The 25,868-nt window shown below is 42.9% G+C and overlaps 1 protein-coding gene across 2 annotated transcripts in view; it reads right to left on the bottom strand.

Moving 5' to 3' along the window:
• The window catches only part of Pparg (peroxisome proliferator activated receptor gamma), a 136,244-nt gene that overhangs the window by 4,233 nt on the left and 106,143 nt on the right, over positions 1-25,868 (bottom strand). For both annotated transcript variants that reach the window (XM_052721706.1, XM_052721707.1), the window contains exons 6-7: positions 23,165-23,364; positions 13,090-13,540 (exon numbers count right to left, since the gene is read on the bottom strand). In XM_052721706.1, coding sequence (XP_052577666.1) covers positions 13,090-13,540; positions 23,165-23,364 — 651 coding nt within the window. The remainder of the gene's footprint in view (positions 1-13,089; positions 13,541-23,164; positions 23,365-25,868) is intronic.

Raw genomic sequence — 25,868 nt, 5'->3', positions numbered from 1 at the left:
CATCTGGGGTTTTGAAAGCCTGAGGCCATGTGAATGTGCACAGCTGAGTGGAGCATCCTGGGCCCACATGGCCTGCTCTGAAGCCTCTGCTCCCGGGCCCTCTCTCCTTCCTCCTTCTTTTCGAGCAGCCCCAGTGAGGACAAAGCTGCTAAAGAGATCAGATGAATGAACACAGGGTCTCTAACAAACAATAAGACCCTAGTGTGCAAAGGATGGGCTGGAACCTGGCTCAGGGAGTGAAATGTGACCGGCCGTTCCAGGAGGGGAAAGGATCTGGTTTGGATTTTCCAACTCTTCTTTGGCAAGTTACTCTTTATGATGTGATGGATGATGTTTGGCTGAAGGGCTAAGATGCTGTGGCCACAGATTAAATATATTTTCTCCAGTGACAAGTTAGATCATCTACTGATCAGCCTGGCCGTCCCCTGCACAAGCCTCTGTCAAGGGAACACACAGTTTGGGGAAGGAGGCCACAGAGTAGAAAGGGCCACACTTTCCTGTTTCGTCTTTCATCAGCTCCATGACCTTGGGTCCGACTGATTAAATTTGTTGGGCTCAGTTCCCTCCTCTGTACACTCTATCAATGATCTCTAAATCCCTAATTCAAAATTTCTAAGATGCGTTCTTATCTATAATTCCCTCTAGTACAAATTCACATAATTCAACTAGGGAAATAAAAATTGAATTAAAAAAGTGTATTCATAAGCTCACATATTAAACTTAGAACTGGCTTATTTAAAAACAAAACCAAAACAAAAGCTAGCCTCTTTTGGTCTTAGGTCAAGGGCAAAAGGAATATCAATTGCTCCTCTGCTTCTGCTCTTCATGGGCTTTAAGACCTCCTCTGCTCTCTTCCCTGTGTTTCTCTTTCCACCTTCCTCCCCTCACTAAGTTGAGACTGTACCATAGACTAGCCCACAGAGTCATCCCATCCTTTCCCTTCTGTCTATTCCCTGGGGCTCAGGGCCTGCTGCAGCATTTCCTGAAGGGCTGTCTGAGGTTCTTGCACCTTGCTGAGGTGAGATGCGGGTGTGGAGTAGGCTCAGGGTCAAGGGCTCTCTGTTGGCTAGGGCTACCCAGAAGGCCCTTTGGGGAAGCCCTGTTGACTCACACACTCCAGGAGGCTGGAGTCAATTATTACATCCTTACTCCCTGGGCTGCAGAGAGTTGGGAAAGAACCTTTCCGGTCTTCATTCACACAGTCCTGGGATTGATTAGAGAGTAACTAATTTGGGCAAATGTACAAAGCTTCCATCTTATCCAGATCTGATTCTGCCTTGAGTATAGGGCTTATCTGAATCGGACTCAATGTTTGGTCCTGCTAGGACCCACCCACCCACCTGAGCTGCATTCCCCTTCACAGGTTTTCTCAGGAGGCTCCACAGTTAGGCCCCACAGCAGCAGGCTACAGATCAGGTTTCTTGAAGGATGGGCAGGAGAACATAGACCAGACCTTCCGTCTGGTCTCTGGGAGATGTTGTCTGAGCCTTTCCCACCTTCCTTGTTCATTTTATGCTGGGTTGCTTTGAAATGGACTGTACTTAGGTCCTTTAAGGGGAGATCTCAGTTTGTGAAGCAGCTATCTCTTGGCCCATAACCATAAAGGACTTTAGTTCAATGTGTGAGGTGAATACTGAGGAGGAGAAAAGGCTATCTGAGACTCAGCACTCTGCAACTTAACTTCATTTCCAACTTGCTCCATCATTTCCTTTATTGGATTATACCGTAAGCTCCAAGATGGGTTCTAAAGGGACCTGGACCTGGAACCTGAAAATCTGAGTGTTATCTCCCTTCCACTTAAGTTTCTGTGTGCTTTTGGACCACTTAGCAGATCTTTCTGGGGATGGTTTATGTTGAAGGCCTCTCATAAGGCCACACTGAGTTACAGGGGTAAGAACGCTAGAAGTTCTTACTGTCTGTGTTTGTTCAAACCTTTGCTACATGGTGGGGTCAGGACAGTAAGGGTGGGGTGGTACATCAACAGCTGGGAAATGGAAGGTTTTGAGGTGCTCTTGGTAAGAATGGAAATTTGGGAGTACAAGAAAATAATTTCCAATACAGACATGTCTGGGGCTTGGGCAAATTTTCACTCTCATAGTTGAAAACACGTATGCAAGACAGTTCCGGAATATGCATAGAGCAAAACAGCCACAGTGGTCCAGATATGCATTCCTTGTAGAAATGATACTAAGGATTCTAGGGTGCTTTTCTGATCTATACTTCAGAATCATAGTGAACATTAGATAGACTGTGAATAGAGCAAAGTAAGCTATCACACGGCCTGTGGCCATTTCTTCCCACTATCCTCTCTGTAGAAAGACATATTCTACAGGGGAGCTAGGTCTAGTACAGGGATCCTCAATTTGGGTGACATATTAAAATGAACTGGGGAGATTAAACACAACATATATGTGTCTCATGTACTCGACCTGGGATGGATCAGGTTCAGGGCTCTTGTTGTTTGAATGTGTAGCCCTCAGTGAGCAGTAGTTTACTGAGAGGCTTTGACTTTGGCAGATTTATGAACCTCTTCATACTTCAGTCTTCCTGTTTTAAAAAAAGGAAGCTGGCTCAGTGGAACACACCTGTAGTCAAGATACTCCGAGGCTGAGGAAGGAGAATTGCTTAAGCTTAGAAATTTGAGGCCAGCCTGGGCAACACACCAAGAACCTGTATAATAAATAAATAAGGGGCTAGGGATGTAGTGGAGTGCTTGCCTAGCACACTTGAATTCAATCCATAGCACTGCAAAAATAGTTTTGTTCATATGTGTGTGAGTGTGTGCACACGTGCACATGGAGGTCAGAGAAAATCTCAGGCATCATTCTACAGGTGCTGTTGACTTTTTTCTTTTGTTTTGAACAAGGCCTCTTACTGGGTTTGTCATGTGGAGCTCCAGGGATCATCTGTGCCTGCTTTCCCAGTAATGGGATGACAAGTACAGGTCACCATATCTGGCTTTTAAATATATTTATGTTATTTATGTGTATGTGTGCATGGCAAGTATATGCCATGTATGTGTGGGTGTTTGAGGAAGCCAGAAGAGGGTGTTGGATCCCTTGGGACTGGAGTTATGGGTAGTTGTGAATTGTGAGTCACCTGATGTGGGTGCTGGGAAACTAACTCTAGTCCTTTGAAAGAGCAACAGCAAGTGCTCTTAACCACCGAGCCATCTCTCCAGCCTCACAGTCAGCCAATAAACAAAATGAACCAACCCACCTGGGCTCTTGGAATGGAGTTCCTGTCTTCATGCAGAGAAGGTAGTTACTCCCCCACCCGAGCTCTTCTCAGCTCACCAGGAAAGTAAATAATGGTTTTGAGCAGAGCTGGAATTGTAAACTAAGTCACAGTGTTCTCAGGGCACACAGCAGGCTTTGGAACTTTCCCTCAGCTGTTACTTCCTTGCTTGTCTCTCACTTCTGCCAGGCCCTTAGTTTCCTGGGTTCTCTCTTTCCTGCTCTTCTTCCCTTAATTACACCCTTCTTTTCAGCTTTCCCTCACCTTCCCTGTTCCAGATGTTTTCTTCTTTCCAATCCTGGACTGTACCTTGCTGAGGATTTATTAGGCACGTTAGCAGAGTCAACCTAAATTAATGAGAGGTCTGACCAATGGATGATTTGAGGCATGGGGTGGTTTACTGCTTCTATCAGAATAGCCAGGATGCAGTAAAACAGAAGCCTTGCAAATGCTTCACAGATAGATATCATCTGCCTGCTGTGGCACATGTTGGTGGACCCTCCCTCTGACGCACTGAGACATTCTTACACTTCCCTGTTCAAGTAATGATTTCACACTAATCAATGCTCTCTCTCTATTGGATAACAACACTATTTAGCAGGATGATGGAAGGGGAAAACCACAATGAAATCAAGCCTAGTCAATATTTTCTACTATCCGCCCATTAAGCAGCAACTTCACATCAACACTCCTCAGTCTCTGTCTCCACAGAGCCAGCTCCTGAACATGAATACATTAGGGGCAAGGCCAGTGACACTTTCTCTCCGCTTGGTCAAAGCTAGTCTGTCCCTCTAGACAGGGTCCCTCAGGGAATAGAGTCTGGGTTTGGTTCTATTTCAAGGTCTTTGAGGATGGAAATGGGTCTTATGAATTCTCTCTTGGCCTTAGGAAGTCCTTGTGATCCTTCTAGCTCTGCTGTACTAGTCACCCCAGGTTCAGTCATGTGCTCGACTCCTCCTTTTTTTTCAGACCACGAGGCATTCTACTGTGGTTTGCCACTTAAGCTGAAGGAGGCCACTACAGTTCTGTTCTTTCTGTTTCAGATAATTCCATCAGGATTGATGGCTGGCTGAGGTCGGGGTACTGGGTAGAGAGAGAAGGTTTAGTAGAAGGAAATAGGAGAATGTCCTCTTCTGAGTCCCCCTCCAGCCAGACAAGCTGCTGCCCTCAATGTACCTGGTGGCTCGGCCTTGCTCTGGGAGGAAAGGAGACGAAGGAGGAAGGGTTGAGAACAGGGAGACTAAGAGCACCTCTTTGACTTTAGACCCATGACAGCAAAGCAGAGACAGTAGCCTTGTCAACTTCAAATTCCCCGCTCCTGCACCCTCCCCATCTTCTTCCTTCCTTCCTTCCTTCCTTCCTTCCTTCCTTCCTTCCTTCCTTCCTTCCTTCCCCTTTCTTTCTCTTTTCTTTTCTCTCCCTCTCTCTCCCTCTCTTTTTCTTCCCTCCTTCCCTCCTTCCTTCTCTCCTTCCCTCCCTCTCTCCCTCCCTCCCTTCTTTCCTTCCTTTCTTTTTTAAAAGAACTTTCTAAACACCTAAGTCAAAGGAATTCTGGGGAGGGGGACTCCACAGTTCGAGCTTCCCCTGCCTCTGTGGAGGCCCCTAGGGGTTTTTGATCCTCCGTCTTTGGCTCCTCCTCCTTCTCTGTATCTCTTTCCCTTTGGGTTTTGTTCTCAGTCTTCAACTAATCCCCTTAAAGTGATAGCTGATAAAGGGATTAGCTGAGAGCTCCCTAGGGGTATTTATATTGTAGGAAGGGATTTTAAGGACGGTTGGTGGAATTTCAAGCCATTTGACTGGCAGGATGGAGTGGAGCTACTTCAATGATATCACACAGGAGAAAGGGGAAATTAGCATTCACTGTGTGCATAACAGTGTCCCAGGCACAATGCCAGAAGCTTCATATAATGCTATTTCACTTGCTTGGGGAGCTGATAAGGGAGTTAAGGCCCAGGGAGGTAAATAACTGCTGCAACCACACATCTGGGAAGTGAGGGAGTGGGGCTTTCAGACTCTCCCTGAAAGGGTACTTCTGGAGCTTTCTCCCTGACCCGTCCACAGCTGCTGCACCAGATGAGAGGTTTCTTTTGGACCACAGGGCACCTCACACAGCTGTGTCTAGCCTCCCTGTTAGGTGACCAGAGGATCTGGGTTCAGTCTTTCCCACTTGCTGCTGAATGATGCCTATCTGGAAGACTGCCTGGGGTCACCCAGAGTTTAAATACACATTTTGAGAGTCCAAAATGATAAAGTGCTCTGAAAAGCCACCCATGACTGGCTAAGGAGCCTCTTCCAAGACTGCCAGTGTGGACAGGAATGACTCAGCAGTTCAACTTTCAATCCTATGTCTGCCTCAAACACCACTGTTTGCTCAGTCCCAAGATGATGGCAGCTTACCCAGCCTGGGTGGAGGAGGAAGCTTTATTTCTGGAGCAGTTACAGATAAGGAGTCTTCTATACTCTACAAACAAGAGCCTGCACATATATTCTCACATACACCTCTATCTACGAGGTGACTCTAAGGTGTTTCATGATTTCTCCCATTACCCCATCCCGGCCCCCAGTACTCTGGTTTTTAGTACTTGGGTGCCAGCTGCAAACTCATAAATATACCCCACCCCTATCATACCAAGTGCATGAGGTTATGAAAACAGAGAACTAATGGGACATTTCTAGATAACTCAAATTGAGTCATTATTCAAAGCCATTCTGCCAACCTCACACACAAGGCTGCTTCGTACACGGTGTAGGTAAAGCCCATTAGATATGTTAGTCCTTAATTAACCAGCTATTACTCTGTGACATGGCCATCACCTGATGGGGAACAGGAGACATGATAACACTGGCTGTCCAGCTCAAGAGAAAGTAGATGTCCTTGTTTATTTTCAATATCTGAAAAATAGTTGGAAAAACAACTTTCTCAATGGGGAAGGAAGTTAAGTATTTAGCTGGCATAGAAGAAGTAGGAAGCTGGCATAATGCTGAGGCTGTAGCTTAATGGGAAAGCCTGTGCTCAGCATGCACCAGGGCATAGGTTCAATCCCTAAGGCTACCAAGCACAAAAAGTTGGTCTTTGGCTATTTATACTTATTTTTAATTTATAAGTTTCAAAGTACTTTAGATTTTGTCTCCTTTTCACTTAACTACTATGTGAGATGCTCACAAACTGAAGAGGATATAAAGGTCCTTACTCTGAGTAGAGACAGGAGTGTGACTATTGTAGGGCTCCAATTAGACACACACAGGCTTTTTTTTCCAGAGAAATGTGCTATACTATCCACTGTAACTTACAGAAATCATTCTGAGAAAAGTGGAAGCATGACATGACACATATACCCAAGGTCTGAAGGGTAATTGAGGCACAGCAGTAGAGGGATACTCCCAAACCTGGTGCTCCTTCTGCCCCCAAGTGATCTGCAGTGGGTCACTGGGGTCTGAGCTGCTGAATGAGGTGCTCTGCAACTCCCCTTAGTGCATGTCTATCTGCTTGAACTGCACAGAGCAAGTGTCCATCTGCTCCGCTGCTTCTCTAGAGCAGAGAAATGAAGATACTGGATAGTATTTCAACAGCTTTAAGTCCCTCTCGTGAGTGAGTGCACGTGTATTTGTGTTTCACCCCACCTCCCTGCACATGTGGATAAGAAGGTCAGAGGTTGACACTAGGTGTCTTCCTCTCTCTCCACCTTACTTTTGAGAAAGGAAGGGTTTCTCACTGAATGTGGAGCCTCTGATTCAGCTAGTATGGCTGGACAGCAAGACACGGAGATCTTCTTGCCTCTGCGTCTCCAGTGCCGAGTCCACACTCATACGCCACAGCAGAAGGCTCTTGACATGGGTGCTGGAGACCTGACCTCAGCTCTTCATGCTTGCATGGCGAGCACTTCACTGACTCAACAATCTCCCCAGCCTGCTCTTACAACTTTCTCGGTAACCATTTATCTCTCTTATGACCCGGTATATGATGGTGTCTGGTTAAGTAGAAACGTATTTACTTAGCCATTTGAAGTTTACCGTCTACTTTTTTTTTTTTTTTGGTTTTTCGAGACAGGGTTTCTCTGTGTAGCTTTGCGCCTTTCCTGGATCTCGCGCTGTAGACCAGGCTGGCCTCGAACTCACAGAGATCCGCCTGGCTCTGCCTCCCGAGTGCTGGGATTAAAGGCGTGCGCCACCACCGCCCGGCTTACCGTCTACTTTTGTGGGAAGCTTTGCAAACTATTGTGTCCAGGTTCTTACTATATGACAAAGAACTATAGCACCAGCCTTCAGCTTATCACCAGCTCTAGGCCTTTCCCCAGCACTTTTCAAAGCCAGGCAAGGGGTTTGGGAAGACGGCTCAATGAGTAAAGTGCTTGCTAGTTAGTTAAAATCATCTCTTAAGAAGGGCATTGAATATTAGTAATAATGTATGAACTTTTTTTTTTTTTTTTTTTTTTCTGAGACAGAGTTTCTCTGTGCAGCTTTGGAGCCTGTCCTGGAACTCACTTTGTAAACTAGGCTGGCCTCGAACTCACAGAGATCCACCTGCTTCTGCCTCCCAAGTGCTGGATTAAAGGCATGTGCCACCACTGCCCACACACGGACATTCTTAATTATAAATACTTATAGCATGGAAATAGTTATTTTGATAGCTTCTAAAGAACCCTAAAATCAAGGCAGTTAAGATCCTTCTTCATCTTAATTACTCTAAAGGCAACAGAATTTCACAGGGAAGTGCATGATGAGGATAAGGATGATTGCAGTGTTGGGGATTGAATCCAGTTCTGTACATGCTCAATGTGGACTTTGTCACTGAGCTACACCCCTGCCACTAGCCTGGCTATACTGATGGATCTGAACTTGGCCTTATCAATTAGGAGCTCTGTGACTAGAGGCAAGTGACTTGATCTCTCTGAAGTTCCATTTTCTCCATCTGTAAACTGGGGTATAGGCCACATACAGCTCCAGCAAAGATAGATCAAAGACTAGGTATTTAACAAATCGGGGTTACTGTTACCATTTTACTTATTATAAGCATCTGTCAACTTATTCCAGGTGATGTGCTTTGATTCTGCTTTAAGTTCAATAAATTAAAAAGGGTATCCACCAGTCATGGTCCATAATGAAGCCATGGGGCCTCAAGCTATTGACTTGACAGAACAAGGTCAAATTGACAAATAGTATCAAGTCTTCTTTCATGGGCAAATGTATAACTATAGGAACACAACCTCCTTTTACCCACTCAATAGTCAGTCACTCCAAGAACAGCCGTCCAGAAGTGCTCTGAAGAAGGGACACTGCTGGGTCTGCTGGAAAGAGCAGGGGACATTCCATAGGTGGTTGGCACAAGCCAGACTCTGGAGGGTAAGTGAGGAGGTTGATGACTCACCGTCTATTGCTGCTGTAGGGACAGTTGCAGTTTCTCTGTCACTCAGACAGTAGTGGCAATTTGCCTTGAAAAATACATTGTATAATCCAGTGAATTTCCTCCCTCATATCTTAAAAGTTTAGGATGAATTGAAATGGATTCCAAGCTGTTCTGAATTAGCAAGAGCTTTTTCCTGTTGGAGAGTTCCAGCTGGACCATCCTAGGCTTTTCTTTACCACACAGCACACACTCAAGGGGGCAAAGTGTCCAGTGGAGTATCCTGGAGTTTGCCAGATTTCCTGATCTTCACACTTGGCATTGGCCATGGGGCAGGGCTTGAAAGCTTGCTAGCAAGGTTGGCATGGCTCTATGGCGCCAGTTGCAAACATCTCCTTGCTGGACTCAGTTTTATTACTCTCAATGCCACCCTCCCCAGCAGTAAGACTAGAGGGTGCAACGGAAGCTGTTATTTGCTGGGATTACAAGGAAGTGCCCCCCTGGCTTCCAGGTTCTGGCCTTCAGGAAGGAACGTGTGGGCGGGAGTGTGGGTTGCAGCTACCAGCTGCAGAGAGTGAACTGTGATCCTCTAGCAAGGAAGCAGAGGGGCTAGGATGGACATTTGGCTTTTAGCCCAGTCCTACTACTGTTCTATAGGCATCAGATCTTGTAGAAATCTGAGTCCAGGGCCCTTATTTTTCTGTCTGTGAAGTGAGAATAAAAACATGAGAAGTGCTAAGCTTTGGCTCTCAAGCACCACTGTTCTTTCTATTCCATTTCTTGCTCCAGCTCAGAGGAGACAGACGAGAAGCCTTTGAGAACTAGGTCATCTATCTTAGTAAGCTGGGTGCAAGAGCTGAGTATGGAGGAGTTGCTAAACACAGTTCAAATCTAAGAACCAGATCAACAGGGTCAGCAGTGTTTAGTGGGTGGTAACACTTATTTCCCCAGCAAATCCTGAGCTGGGTCAAATTGATGCTTTTATCTACACTCTTCCTCTTTGGTCCCTCTAACCCCACCCCCTCCCCCACTCAGCTCTGATCTTCCTCATCATTTCCCTAACCTGAGCACCTAAGTGCCTTCACCAGAGCCAAGGCTCCAGCTCAGAAGGGGTCAAATGGTCCTTGCCTAAAGCACTGCTTTCCAAAATTAAAGCAAACGACAAACTTCTCAAGTGCTGAAGAGACAATCACTCTTGCTAAGACTGGATATGGACAGAACTCTGTTTTCTGGAGTTAAAGAAATTAAAGCCTCTCATTTACATGATGTTTTCTCTTCCTGGGATTTTAGAATAAGGAAAAACAATCAACAAGCAAGGGCTAATCTGGAAACTTTCTTTAAGAAAGCAGGGCTTGGGATATTGATCTCACATCTATGGATGATGAGAACTTACTTGAAGTCTTGGACTGGGAATGGCTGTTGGGCAGCTTTTACCTGGCCTGCACCCAACCAGCCTCCCTAAATAAAGAGGAGAATCCCATTCCTGTGAGCTCTACAAACATAGGCCAGTTTTACTCTTGCCTGTTGCCTGTATTTAGACTTCATCTACAGAAGTCAACCTTGGTCAGGGAAGGATTTTACTTTTTGTGATGTAGGAACACGTCATGGGTTAATCCTCTGCTTTGAGGAAGTCTAGAAATATTCACAATGGTGAAAAGATCTTAATAATCTGGCAGGTTGCTACCTTGCCATCTTTCATTGCTGTGTGGGTCAGATGAGATCTGGATCCTGGCTTTTGTGAAGACAATCTGTGAAAGGCCAAAAGGAACTTCTTTATATAGAGTATCTACCACTGGTGCCGTTCTAACTTCCATAAACTAACATGAGTTAGGAACTACAGCATCAAATCCAAGCACATTATTTATGGTGTGGTTTCTTGACCAACTGATGAATGGTGTATGTATGTATGTTTGTGTATATGCATATGTATGTATATGTACACATGTATATGTATATATGCATGTGTGTATTTTTATTTCTGTGGTGCTTGAAACCTTTGCATGTATCAGACAAGCACTCTTCCACTGAGCTCCTGTCCCCAGCCCATCATGACTGTTTCTTGTTCAGACCTTTCCTATTTACAAAGTAAGACATTTGAATGGGTTTTTCCAAATGCTTCCTTTAGTGTCTGTGGATATAAATGTAAACTTTATGGAAAGCAATCTGGCAATGATGAAATAAAAGATTTAAAAATGCTCATAGCTATGAATTCCATTTCTGGAAATTTACAACGACAAAATCATCTGAGATTTAGATAGAAATTTATATAGAAGAATATTCAATAATCAAAATTAAGAACACTTTCCAAAGAAAGACATGTTGGCATGAGCCTATAATCCCAGCACTGAGGATCAGGAGATTAAGCCAGCTTCAGCAACATGGTGAGTTAAGGGTGACTTGAGACCCTGTTTCAAAAACCTAAACAAGGGCCGGGCGGTGGTGGCGCACGCCTTTAATCCCAGCACTCGGGAGGCAGAGCCAGGCGGATCTCTGTGAGTTCAAGGCCAACCTGGGCTACCAAGTGAGTTCCAGGAAAGGCGCAAAGCTACACAGAGAAACCCTGTCTCGAAAAAACCAAAAAAAAAAAAAACAAAACAAAACAAAAAAAAAAACCTAAACAAGGAAGTACAAATAAAATAAGGGAATACATTTTTTTAGCACTTGTCTATGTTTTCACTGTCATTCAAAAAAAAAATAATAATGTAAATATATAGGGAGATGATTTGGTCTATAAGAGACCCTCTATAAAGTAGAGCATTTTATAGTCAATAATGGTGCTTCTGGGGCTGGGAGTATAATTCAGTGGCAGACATGCCTGAGGCCATGATTTTAATCCCTAGCACTCAACTCCCAAAACATGTTGATTCAGTGTCCGAGAGTGTGCTGTGCCTGGGATGTAGATGCTTGCTTGTCAGTGGTCACTGCTTGCCTGGCTCTGGACTCCATCCCAACTGACAAAGACAACACAATTATTTTAAAGTGAGTTAGTTACCACTTGATATTGACTAACCCTTGCCATACTGCTTATCTCTCTGCTCCCCAGTCATGGGAGGCAGCTTTGCTTTCACAGAATGGAAGCTTGGAGCATGGGCTCTGGAAGCAGATCACAATCCCAGTGCACCTTTCTTTAGATGGTCTCACTTACTATGCTGCCTGGTTGGCCTGGAACTCTCTAGATCAGGCTAGCCTTGAACTCATAGAGATCTGCTGCCTCTGCCTCCATCTCTGGAGTGCTGGGATTAAAGGTGTGTATCATTATGCCTGACTCTCCAGCTGCATCTGACACTGGTCACATCTCTGTGGGTGAGGGCGTATACCGTCCAGTGCTTTGGCTTCCTCACTTAAAAAAATGACTCTCACCTCACTGAGCTGTTGTGAGGATTTGTGTAGGAAGCGACCAGAATGCTTCATGGCATTAGAGGTATCTCCTCAGTGTTGGCTCTTTCTGCCATTACTAATTACCATGCACCTTACTTAAAAGCATCTCTCTCTCAACGGCACAAGATTAACCATTGGATCATGTTCTTTCTACAAAGCAGTAATATACCTTTACACCTACTGATTCCCCTTCCCTACAGGTGAGCTCTCACAAATAGGTTGCTGCACAGTTCACAGAGAAAGTGTACCTAAAGTCAATTCCAATATAAGAATTCACCATTTAAAAAGAAAATGTGTTTGTTTTAAGGACTGTGTAAGCCCAAAGTGGCCATCAACTCAAGATCCTCTTGCCTCAGCCTCCTCAGTGCTGGGATTCTAAGTGTGCACCATCACGTCTGGCTGAAAGCAATTTTTATAGATAGAGATAGAAGCAGAAAGTTCTACTTACCTGGAAACAAGAGAGATGCCATTGGAAGTAACATTTGATATAAAATATGGCTTTTGGAGTTGGTTAGTTAGATCATGTATTTGCAAGACCAAAATTTCAACAAACTGCCAAGTAACTCAATTTCTTTCTCTGTGGTGTGCTCTTGGTTCATACTGTATTGGTAATCACAGCCAAGTGCTTTACAAAGGCACAAAAAGGAAGCCACAAGAAGAAGCCACATGGGAGAGAAGGTGGAGTTTAGCATATGCACATTCCCTGATTCCTGCTGCAGGGAAAGTGGGGTGGGAGCATTAACTGGGCCAAGATCACACAGAGTTGCCTGCTCTATACCACAGGAGCATCATCAAAGTTAAGCTACATGCGTCATTATTAAAATGAACTGAAGACCAAATTGGCCTTTTGGGAAGCAAGAGGGACATAAAAGAACATAAAAAAAGAAAAGAAGGCATTTGTCTTTCATGATTGGATTTGGCTAGAAAAAAGTAGTGTGATGAATAAAAGCAAGGAGCCTGGATCCCCACAGCCCTCACTGGGGTATGCAGCTTGGGGAGTGACGTCATGGCACTGTGCCATTGGCATGTTTTGCACAACAAGTACAATCAGTAAGAAGGAACACAGAACACCGAGGAAATGCAATCCCACCGCCGTCCCACCTTCTAAATCAAAATCAAAAGATGGCTCTTACCTCCACTGAGAATAATGACAGCTATAAATATGGCCAAGTCACTGTCATCTAATTCCAGTGCATTGAACTTCACAGCAAACTCAAACTTGGGCTCCATAAAGTCACCAAAGGGCTTCCGAAGGCTTTTGAGGAACTCTCTGGTCATGAATCCTTGGCCCTCTGATATGAGAACTCCATCTTTATTCATCAGGGAGGCCAGCATTGTATAGATGATTTCATGGACACCATACTTGAGCAGAGTCACTTGGTCATTCAAGTCAAGGTTAATGAAACCAGGGATATTTTTGGCATATTCTGTGATCTCTTGCACGGCTTCCACAGATCGAAACTGGCACCCTTGGAAAATGCGGATGGCCACCTCTTTGCTCTGCTCCTGCAAAGGGGTGATGTGTTTGAACTTGATTTTATCTTCTCCCATCATTAAGGAATTCATGTCATAGATGACAAACGGCTGCAGATGAGACAGGGGAAAGTGGATGAGTTGGTGATTCCTTGTTCTGTGAGAACACCATCCTAGTTCCAAAGCCTGTGTATGTATTGCTTTGCCGAGTAAAATTGGGAAAGCTAAAGGGACTTATCAGGAGAAAGGGCTCTTCCTATTCACCGTTATGGTCTGCTGTGGTCAAACATTCCATCAACTCTTTCCCTTCAGCTTACACCACCACCATGTTACTCTGGGACTAGCTAACAGTTTTGATTTGTTAGATTTTTAAAATGACAAAAAGTCTGTTGTTTTTCTTGAATTTCATGAAAATACACATTTAGTCCTATTTTTTAAAAAAATAGTTAAAGCAAGTTATAATTGAAAAAATCCACTTGAACATAAACTAATCTTGCAGCTTTAGATGAAATTTACTCAGACCACAAAGGAAACACAGTGTACATATAAAATATATTTCACTATAAAAAAATCACTCAAAGCAGATTAAGAATATTGAGCCAAGAAAATGTCTATTTCTTTTCTTTTTTCTCTTTTCTTTCTTTTTTTTTTAAATGCTCTGGAAGCCATCTGTTTCAGAAGATGCAGCTGTAGGAGGCCTGTGGGTAAAATATTACAAAAAGTAGTAAAATAAAAATGGTTCTCTAGCTTTTTATTTTTTGTAGTTTTGAATTTAACCACGGAGCCCTGTGGGTACTAAGCAAATGCTCTATCATTGAGCTGCAGTCCCAGCCTTGAACTTAAATTTTAATATATCTGTTCTTAAGGGTCAACTAATAAATGAATGAATGCATCAATTACTCAGGTTTGCAACAGGCTGCTTTCAAAAGCAACACGTTTGTCATGACAATCTACTCTCTATTCCTTTGTACAGAACAACCAAAGGCTTATGGTCATTGTGAAAGTCTCAAGGCTGAGCAACTAGGAAGAAGGAACATTGTGCACTTATTACATGCACTGAACCCTAGAAAGAGCTAACCTCAATCTTATTAAATATTATATATCTGAGCACTGAAATAAAAACTAAGACTATTAGGTCCTGGTTTTGGTGCTATGGTTAACTTTTTCCCCCCAAAGACTTGTTTTTATCTTGTTTGTGTGAGTGTTGACCTGTATGCATATAAGCACACCATATGTGTCTAGTACTTACACATGTCAGAACACTGTCAGATCCCCTGGGACCAGGGTTATAGATGAGTGTGAACTTTGTCTGCTGTTGTGTGAGTGCTAGTTAACTACATGACTCAGGGAAAGTCATTTACCCTTCCAAAGTCTCAAGTTTTTTTTTTTTTTTTTTTGTTTTGTTTTTGTTTTTGGAGACAGGGTTTCTCTGTGTACCCCTGGCTGTCTAGGCTATGACCTCAAACAGTACTGGGAGTTGACAAAATTGGAGGTTTCTGTTTCTTTTCTAGAGGAGATTCTAGTTGTATTTCTAGTGTGTATGGTGGCAGGGTGTGTGTGTGTGTGTGTATATGTGTGTGTGTGTGTGTGTGTGTGTGTGTGTGTGTGTGTGTATGTGTGTGTGTGTGTGATGTATGTGACACAAGATCACAAACTCTAAAATCTGATGTACTAAAAGTAATTTCTTTTGAGCAGAGGTTTTGGGAGCTTCCCTAAATGGCAGGGTTGGGGGTGGTGGATAGGTCACAACAGTAGCCAGATTCAACATGTACGGGCCAGAGATTTCACCAAGCTCATTCTGTTCCACACTGAGGACTCCTAGACTTTGAGTAGATTTCCTAATACACACATTGTACAAACTCTTCAGAGGTGAGTTGTTTAGAAATCCTGCTGCCCTCAATTCATTTCAACCACAGTGCTCAACACACTTCAGGGAGGAGAGACTCAGGACTCAGGTGGTTTGTTCGCCACCTTTGATTCTTCAAGACAATTAGGAGCACATCATGCTCACTGTTTCTCAGACACCCTGCTTCTGTTTACCCCAACTCTTCACAATTGGCATCATCAGTAAGAAGAAGATAAAGAAAGGCACAGTCAATTATAGCAATTAAAATGTACTGTGTTATCCCTGAATTCTAGCCAGATTCTAACCATGAGAAAAATCTGAATGGATAAGATGATTTTACAGAACCTAGAAGAAGTGTTTTCCTTCTCCCTGCCTCCTCCTCTACTGGTGCTCTAGGCGCTTTATACTGTATTATAATTTATATTAACAAAATATAAATGACTTTAAACATTTTTAGACAAAGTCTCATGTACCTAGGCTGGCCTTAAACTTGATATGTACCAGAGGATTATCTTGAACTTCTCATCATCCTGCCTCCACCTCCCAAGTGCTGGGATTACACAGGCACTACCACACCTGGCTCATGCTTTGCTGGGGATTAAGTACAGGGTTCCAAGCATGTCACACCCCTAGCCCCTTGATTTTCTCTACTCTTGGGAGAATATGAATGTGGACAACAAAGAAAGACATTTAACCAAACATGTTGGGCTACAGATAACATGAACATAAAATCATCGCCTCAGCTGGGCATATGGTTCCCACTACAGTACTTGCCTAGAATGCTGAAGGCTCTGAGTTTCATCCCAAAGGTTGGAAAAGACAAGCACAGAATCAAGACAGTAAACTATCTCTTCACACCCAGGCAGACTGTACCCAGAGTTGCCCCTTCAGCTTTTGGGTGAGCTTCTGCTCAGTCATGTGGGTTCTTGGCAGAGCATAAGTATCAGATTCTCTCACCTCCAAGTAAGCAATTTTCTGGAACTCTGCCCTGGTCTATCACCCTTGTGATTCTCCTTGACTTCCCCTGCCCCTCATATAAAGCCCCAGGTTCCTGTTTTTGAAACTCTGGGATAGCTGAACATAGGGCACCAAATCCTGCTAATTTTCTCTCCCAATTTAACAACAATGTGACTTTAACCCCTTGGCAATCAGTGTTGGTCAGGATATCCTGGCAGTAAATACTCAAGGACAGAGAAAAGAGGCAGCACCCCCACCATCATGCCAAATCAGTACAGTCTTGCTTTAAAAAAAATCCCTTTGGCATTTCTGACATTTCTGAAAAACTGGGGAGCTGACAGAGAGTTCTGAGTATTGACATGCAAATGAACACCAGTGGAGGTTTTATTGTTGTTTTTCCTAGTTATATTTTATTATGCTTTTTTTGGACTCTGCATAAATTCTTTCTGCTTCTGTGTGGATCTGTCAAACTGTAAGAGTGATTGATTCCCAGGCCACCAGCTCACCAGTTCTCATACCGCAAACCATCCACTAAGGCATCCCTTTCACATTTCACTGAGACTTCCTCATCCTCAAACCTACTAAGAAAACAGTGGCTTGCCTGAGAATTGAGTTGTTAACACACTGCATCATTAACAGCCTTCTTTAGGCACAGTATTCTACATAAAATGAACTGTATGTCTTTGATCACATTTTTGTATTTTATACAAAGCTAAGTGAGCCCCTGTACTTTGGATTAATTTGTATAGTGTCTTCTGATGACACACCATTTGTAGGAGGAGTCACATTGTCTTCAAAATTTGACTCAGTGATTTTCTATTTTGAGTTTATAATGTATTTACCTTCAGAAATGGCATCAAATGGCTGGGTAGGCCATCCTTACTTACCAGGAAAGAAAACTACAACTAGACACGCTCAGGGGCCTATCTAGGTTTTTTAGGGCCCAAAATGCATACACCGTCTAAGAAAAATATGCCAATGATGAGAAAAAAATTTCTCCCAGAACAGTGGCCAAAGCTCTGGGAATGGGATTCTCTGATGCTGAAGCTTTGCTGGCCACAGAAAGATTCTTCTTTTCTTTAGTACTAGGGATTGGACTTGGGGTTCATAAATGCTAACCACAGCCTGTAACACTGTGTGGATGCTCTTTTTAGTAAGCCATCAGCATGTTAATATCTGAGTTATGGAAGAGATTTTTATATAAAGTGCTAAGTCAGCTCCTCTTGACTAATAAAACAACCCATTAAAGGAAGTAAATATGATCGGCTAACACAGCTCAGGTTATTCTGGGTAATTTCTCTAATTTGCCACCACATACATATCTGCACAGTAGCTGACCTGCTCACAGAAAATTCCATGATAATAACAGTGCAGAATTACAGCTGAGTTGGAGGCCAGGCACGGTGCTGCTTACTTGCAATCCTAGCATTTGGGAGGTAACCGCGGGAGAATCAGGAAGTCCAGTTCATCTTGGCTACAGAGTGATTCTAGGTCAACCTGGGCTACATGAGACCCTATATCCAAACCAAACCAAAACAACAACAAAAACCAGGTTTGGGAAAATATGGGCCTCATTTCATGGGCCTTTCTAGATATTTATATTTTTTTCAAAGAAGAACACTCCTTTCTTAGAGCCTATCTTTTAAATTTTGTTTCTGTCTTCTTGCGTTAACTGGCTTTCATAATGTCGGGCACACACCTTGTCCTCTATGAACTACAGTTAATGAAGACTAACCCCAAGTACATTGGTTTCCTCAACTTCCTTTCTGTTCTTGCTCCTGTGTTTCAGTTTTGCTGTGCTGAAAACCAAGGGATCCACAGAACATAAGGTTCTTCTGAAAGCACACATAACTACAGTCTACGTGTGAAGAAACTGAAAGGTGAGGCACTTTCCAAAGTCTGAGAGTTCTTTATGGCAACCCTGACTAGAACTGGCATATCCTCCTGTCTCTCTTCTAATGCTTCTCCCTGGCTTCTCTATGTGCTTTAACCCTTTTCAATAAAATCACTTTTCTGGAAAGAACTGGGGCTTTTAAAACCCAAGCTCTTCTGTGCCGAGGTCCTCAGGTAGTGACTTTTGAATGATATTTCCTATAGTCAAGTGCTGTTCATGATAGAAGTTAAGTTAGAAAGTCTATCAGCTGTAATTCTGTGTCCCCATGTGGTTTAGTGATTTAAGACAAACAAACGAAAACTTAATAAGAATTATTCACACTCAAATGAACCAGCACATAACCACAGCTCTTAAATAAATTGTTCAATATCAGCCAAACAGTTACTCAGTGGATAAACAAGAGTACTGGCCAACTCAATCCAACAACCAAAATAAATAAAATAAAATAAAATAAATTAAAATAAAAATAAGTAAAGAAGTTCAAGTTCTTTCCTCCTTAACTATACTGAATATTATTGCTATTGCTTGGTGCTGGGAAGTGTTCTACCACTGAGTTGTACACCCAAACCTAGAATAATATTCTTTTTCTTTCTTCTCTAAAAAACCACTAGTTCATATTAGTTCAGATCTGTCATGTTGTTAGCTATTATTGATGACTCTGGTCATAAAAGAATTTATTTTATTACTATTGATAGATGGATCACAATGCCAGGAACCTAACTTCAGCAGCTGTGGAGATTATTCAGTACTGTTTTCTGCTTCATTTTTTACAGGGTTCCTAAGTCTTTCTCCAAGGGCTCCCTCAGTATTTATCTCCTCAGGGGAGGGTATTGCAGTTCATTTAGGCCTTTTTTTTTTTTTTTTTTTTTTTTTTTTTGGTTTTTCGAGACAGGGTTTCTCTGTGTAGCTTTGCGCCTTTTCCTGGAACTCACTTGGTAGCCCAGGCTGGCCTCGAACTCACAGAGATCCGCCTGGCTCTGCCTCCCGAGTGCTGGGATTAAAGGCGTGCGCCACCACCGCCCGGCCATTTAGGCCTTTTAAGGATGAAGGGAGGGACTATGCTTTGTTTAGCTGTAAGAGTAGGATTTAAAAAGACATATCTTTCCCATCATTAGAGTCAGTCCAACATGATGGCCTCTGCCTATTTTAAATGTAAATGGGCACAGAAATGTTTCCATAGCACTTTACAATTCTGCATGGACTTTGTGATTCAGTGGTTTTGTATTTCATATACTATTAAGAACGGCCATTTTTCTAATGGCACCAGTTTGCCCCTGTTGTTATAAGAACAGTGACTTTGCTTGTACCTGTCATAAACAACATGTTACCTTGGAACCCAAAGTCCAACACAGTACAAATAAAAAGTTTTATTTCTTATTTGTAGATAGAATACAGCCAGGGCTTCACCAGCTATCACTCTTGGAGATGTAGTGAAGAGTTGGCAAGCATACCCAAGGTTTTTCAATTTATGGTTTTATGATGAGCCATGGCACCGAGAATGGTTTTTGAAAACCACTCTTTATTTTCATCAACAAACATGGGATCATGTGACCACTGCACCAATGTGAGAGCCAAACATCCAGAACTTCCAAAGTCCATTCAGTTATCAAACTGCCTTCAAGAAATGAGGGCTCTAGTTCCAGCACATGTGTGGGCTTCAGAGAGCTGTAGGATTTCCTCAGTGAGAGAGGGGCTGTGGCTGAAGAAAGCCACTGGAAGAAAAGCAGGTGGTGAGGAGAATGGGTGCCACACTATTTGAGGGCAGCGAAAGGCATATTGCTCCTACGATTTCTTTAGTGATTCTGTAGCCCACATCCCCTTGAGCCTAGAATATTCAGCTCATATTCTTGGAGGTAAGATGATGAAAATTATTGGTATCTTATCCTAAAGATACGATGTTAAAGTTGATAGGAGGGGAGGAGGAATACTTAATTGATCTGTTTTGAAAGGTGTGAGTGACCCCAGGGGATAAGATATAGGAGGAGGAAGTGTAGCTGAGGAGGGGAGTGGCCCCTGCTGGCCTAGAGGCAAAGGCTGAGAGGGCAGCCAGCTGTGGGTTCCTAACAGGCTATGGTTAAATTGAGCAGGGAGATAAACGTAAAGAATGGCCCCTTTAGTTCGATCATTTCCTCTAGCAAGGGTTCTGGGTAATTGGTCATCCACTACACTGAGCATCCTCCCCCAGGCTTGGCCTAACTGATGCCGATGACATCAGCCGCAAGCTGTGTGAGACCTAAGCTGCTCTCCTCACGGCTTCAGCCACTTTCTCACATCCCCCATCATCTCGAGAGGCCACACTTCAGCAAAACTTTCCCTATCAATGCAAATCTTAGCTTTCACAGTCCTGGCCAAGAGATAACATAACACCCCTGAGATAGATGCTATCAAATGAATAATAGGACCATGCTGATAAAGAACAAATCTCACTGCAAATCACATTTTGGGTTTCTCTTCCATATTCTCTACTGAACTATTTCTTTTCATTGGTTCTCAGTTTGATTTCACCAGATAAGGAGAAAACAGTGCCAAACAATTTGGTTTTAGTTCTGTATAATCAGTGAATGGGTTGTTTATATTTGGCTGGGCCTCTTTCTTTTTCTAGACCTTAACTGGAGGCAATTCTGTCACTATCCAATCACTAATGATGTCTAGTTTGATGAACAAATATTGGGCTAGTGAAAAGCCCTCTGTTGAAAGTCCATAATTTCAAAGGGCATAAGCAACAGTCTTTAATTCAATTAAACAAATAGTCTGAGTAACTACTATGGGCAAAGCACAAGCCTACTTACTATAGGGAAAAATGACAACCCTTGGCCTCTGAATTGGGAAGTCTATAATCAAACTTTTGTAACTCCTTCTTTAAATAGCTTAATAGCTATTTGTTTCACAAAGGGCCTCCAATTATTTTATTTTTAACTCAAAGATTTAGAGCCAAAAAGTCAGTTGGGATGAGGTTTCCGAGTGATTTCTAGTGGTTTGGGCTCTGTGTCCTTCAAAGATAGGAATACATTGACTACCCATTACATAAATTTAAATTCTTGCCTATTAGGGTGGGGTCTCTCTCTCTCTCTCTCTCTCTCTCTCTCTCTCTCTCTCTCTCTCCCTCCCTCCCTCCCTCCCTCTTCCACCTAGCTTTTAAGTAATACTAAATTGAGGGGATTTCCAGCATGAATTTCAGGTGTGCACTGGAGGTAAGGTAATAAAAATCCAGAGCCTTCGAAATGAATGGCTCTAGGTAAAACTGAACTGGATACTACGGACTCCTTGCCTTTCAGCAACCCCCTGCTCAGAGCCTACTTTTGTAGATCCCAGACTCCAGCCTCTTTCCTGCACCTGCTCTTGGCATGGTGTTGCAATTTGCCTTCAATGTTGATTCCCTTCAGTCATGTGGCTGCACTCTTCCTTTACTTTCTACCTGGGAATGAAGCAAGCTTATTTCCTGTAGTCAGAATAGCTTTGTACAGGTCTCTATGCATGTTTCATTTGCTGTGGCTGCTTTTTGTACTTAGTGAACAGATTGCACTGGTCTGCGGTCCTGGGAATAGCATGCTGAGAGTGCTTACATCATAGCCTTCAGTTTCTATGTACTCGTGCCTCTCCACTTCAGTTCCTTCTCCTTAAATGAAGATAGTAATACACAACAGCAGCCTTCAGATGGCCCTGTGGCTGGAATGTAAAGAATGTATAAAATACTTGGGAATTGTAGGGCCTGGGCCCTTGTGTATCACTGTGAAGGTATCAATCACCCCTCCTGCAAGGAGAAACTCAACTGTTCTTACTGGCATGTGGCTCTTTCTCACAGCTATTAGCTGACTATACTCTACATCATTTAATCAAAAAGAAAGAAATAACCTGAGATAGTCATCAAAGTACGATTTTTTTCTAAAATCTGAGTGTACATCAAGTTACATGTATCTACCTAATAGTTGCCTTGCTCTCCTGGGCATGTGCACTTGAAAATAAATGACCCACACACAAGGCTTTCAAGAGCTGGATCCAGGTCTTCTGCATGGGCTCTGCAGCTCTTACTGCCTAGGAACATTCTGTAGACCATATCATCCAAGTCAGACCTTGTCTGTAAAAACTGAGGGACAGAGATGTGACCCAGGTCATGTTCCCAGCTGACAGTGGAAGGGGAAGCAGCATGTAGGTTTCATTTTAATCTAATTTGTATTGATTCTCAGCTTAATGTTGGAAGTTTTCTGCTTCCTAGAAAACTGGACTCGACAATAATTTTCAGCTATTATGAATTTTCTAAACAACGTCACTCAACAAACCTCCAGTACTTAAGGACCTCTTTGAGGCTTGGGCATGCAGCTCAGCTCTAGCACACACACACACCTAGCATGCTTGAAGCCTTGCATTCAATCTAATATTTAGCATTAACCTCCCCTCCCATAATTATAAGTAAAACAAAATAAAAATATTCCATATGGAGTAGCTTAAGCAGCTTAGCTCCTTGTAGAAAGCAGAATTCATGTGTATAATAAAAGGATAGAGCCTCCAGCTTCCCAGGAATAAAGCTCAGTACTGTAAGGAAATAGGTCTCATGATATCCTGGATGTACTTTTGTGCCCACTTTGAACTTGGGACAAATGACTCTGGAAACCTTGAAAAGTAAAAGTGGGACCCAACACCTTCCACACCTGCTCAGCCTCCTTCATGGCTGCTGAGGCACTGTGTTCTGACCAGTTATTTTGATGCTGAGCAAAGAGATGGGTCTAGAAAAGGGGTAGGGCCTGAGAGGGCTTCTCGTTCACTCATGAGTGCTGAGGCGACCTATGAGCTCTTGTAGTACTCGCAAAGGTGTTTTGTTTTTAAATTACAGCTTGGAGGAATTACTCCTGTTTCAGAACAATGTTTACTTATCCTATTTGAAGACATTTCCTGTGTTTTGGACCCAGCCTGCCACAAGATTTTAACAGCCGGCAGCTGAGCCATATTCTGCATACGCATGCGTACTGAGGCAAACCATTTAGTCAAAGGAAAGAACCCCCAGCCCCAGCCAACCCCATGAAGAGAGCAGAAGGGAACTAACTGATTTGTCTGTTGTCTTTCCTGTCAAGATCGCTCTCGCCTTGGCTTTGGTCAGCGGGAAGGACTTTATGTATGAGTCATACAAATGCTTCGCCAGGGCCCGGAGATCAGCAGACTCTGGGTTCAGCTGGTCGATATCACTGGAGATCTCCGCCAACAGCTTCTCCTTCTCGGCCTGTGGCATCCGCCCAAACCTGATGGCTACAGAGGAAGAGGAATGACAGGATGAATCATTGGATCATTACTATGGCTCTGCACTGTGCTCTTCCCCAGCCTTGGTTCCCACAGTGTGCGAGGAGCCCCGCCTCTCTCCACCCAGCGCTGGTTCTGCTTTCTATCTACCACTTTGCTCGTGTTTTTATTTCACAACAGTAGCACAGAAAAATGAAAATTGAATTATTTACTTCTTCAATTTAAAAAGGCAACATATGATCCTGTTAGGAAATTGGAAGAATCTGTTTAGCAAATAGGACTACATATTTGTTTAAATATGTATAATTGAGAGACCATTTCTACCCATCCCTTAAGAACCAAGGCAAAGTCACCTTCTTTGTAAGGTTTTCAAGGACAGCTAATTATTTCTTCCCTGTATTCCACCCACCCTGAGCACTTCAATGATTGAAATATTAATACTGTACTATAATTATGACTGTATATGCCTCTTGTCCCTCTGTAGAACAATGTCCTGAAGACAGAGACACTGTCTTATTTATCTTGGTAACTTTTGCACTTCACAAAAGGTCAGGTAGGAGGATCTACATGTTTTATGAATTAAGGAGCTACATAGAAGTCCAAGTTGTACAAACACAGGCTCTGTTCTCAGGCAGTTTGTGTGATCTGTTTGTCCCACTGTGAAGAAAGGATGGTGCTTTATTCCATCTAGTAGACCAGGGAACTTGGACATTGAGTGGATAGAGTTGGGCTCATCTCTGACTCTTCGAATTACCCCTTACTGATGTTCATCGGAAAGACACCACCTTTATCCGTGGCTTCTCAAGGGGTGAGGGAGTGTGAATGCAAAAGAAAGATTGAAGAGAGACCATAGATCCTAAGGTGGGAATTAATCTGTGTGAGTTGTCATCTGGGGTCAGAACACTTGCCTGGCATGTGTAAGGCCTGCATCTCATTCCCAGAAAATAAAATCAATAACAATTTGTTTATAGGTTTTCAACTTGAATAAATTTTCCCACTTTCCTTCTGCTATCATTTGTAAAAATGTCATTTTGAGTAATGTTTTTCTTTGAGGTCGTTATTTGTTGTTGTTTTAAAAGTATTTATAAAAAAATAATAAACTAAATTTAAAATGGGGGTGCTAGAGAGTTGGCTTAGTGCTGAAGAGCACTTGTTGCTCTTGTAGAGGACCTGGTTTGATTCCCAGCACCCATTTGGTGGCTCAAAACCATCTATAACTCAAGTTCTAGGGGATCTGACATTCTTTTCATACCTTCTGGGGCCTTGTGCATGCTGAACACATGTTCTACTACTGAGCTACAACTCAGCTCTTTTTTTAATTATATTTTATATTTTGTATTATATTCTTGAGCCTAGGTCTTGCTGCACAGCACAGTGTGGCCCAGAACTTGAAACTCCTTGCACTAGCATCCTTGCTGGTGGTATTACAGGTCACTACCAAGCCCAGCTGATTTTTGTTTTAGAGAAAAGATTGATCTGTACCCTTGAGTCTCATACGTGCAAATTCATCTCAGTTGGCCCTATACTTTATCACTAATAAAACTAATGCATTTCAGGGACCTCAGTAAACACCTTGTTAGGAGTTAGATGGAAAGAGATGCTTGGCTCTCACTTTACATTAAAGTAGAATGTGTTTAGATACTTTTGATAAATAGAACCTTTGCACACGACTCCTTCAAATAGAAATCTTTAAACAATTGCCATTTTTTAAAGTAAAAATTACAGCCTCCCATTATTCTCTTCCATTTTAGCTGCACTGGGATAGGGAATGTCAGCTTACTGAGGGGCCTTCCCACCTGGTCCCCGATCCACTGGGCTCCCTCAGTCTATGACCTTGACACTACTCTTCTTCTTTATAACTCTAGCCACAGCAGTTGACAGCAATGTTTTCTTTTTTCCTCCAGTCTGCAGTCTCATTGTTGGGCACATATTAAGCACTTATAGAGCATTTTGAAATAAAATAAATAAAACACATGTTCATCAAGCTCAACAAGGCCCCATTCCTGTCTGAGGCCCCATTCCTGTTGCTGGTAGAGGCAGAGACATTTCTTCAGTCGTGTAGCCACTGGTAAGTTGTCTAAGCTCCCGTAAATAACACCTCACACATGCTTCTGTAAGTGTTCCTAAGTAAACTCACTAGGTCACAAAATAAAAGAAGGAGGCAGAGGGAGAAGGTGAGGGAGAGGGAGAGGGAGAAGAGGAAGAAGGAGGAGAAGAAGAGGAAGAAGGAAGAGGATAACAATAACATGGAAGTAGAAGGGGACTAGCTAGTTTGGAAGAGGAAAGGGACAAGAAAAGGTAATGGAGGTGAATAAGATATGCATATAGGCAAATGCCACAATTATACCCATTCATTAATATATGCAAAACAACAATTTAACAACCATGTAGAAGACCCTTTTATAGTCCCCTGCAAAGCCATTCTTAACCACCACCTCTTTCACACAGAACTAATCATTTGCTTTGTTGTCCTTTGAGCAATGTGGAAGAAAAGGGGGCAGAGCGTGTGAGAA

The sequence above is a fragment of the Peromyscus californicus genome, unplaced genomic scaffold, assembly GCF_007827085.1.
Source record: "Peromyscus californicus insignis strain IS unplaced genomic scaffold, ASM782708v3 Scaffold_6__1_contigs__length_162567912, whole genome shotgun sequence".
Taxonomy (NCBI): Eukaryota; Metazoa; Chordata; class Mammalia; order Rodentia; family Cricetidae; genus Peromyscus; species Peromyscus californicus.
The sequence above is the reverse complement of the archived record's forward strand: the minus strand, read 5'-3'. Positions and strand labels throughout refer to the sequence as shown.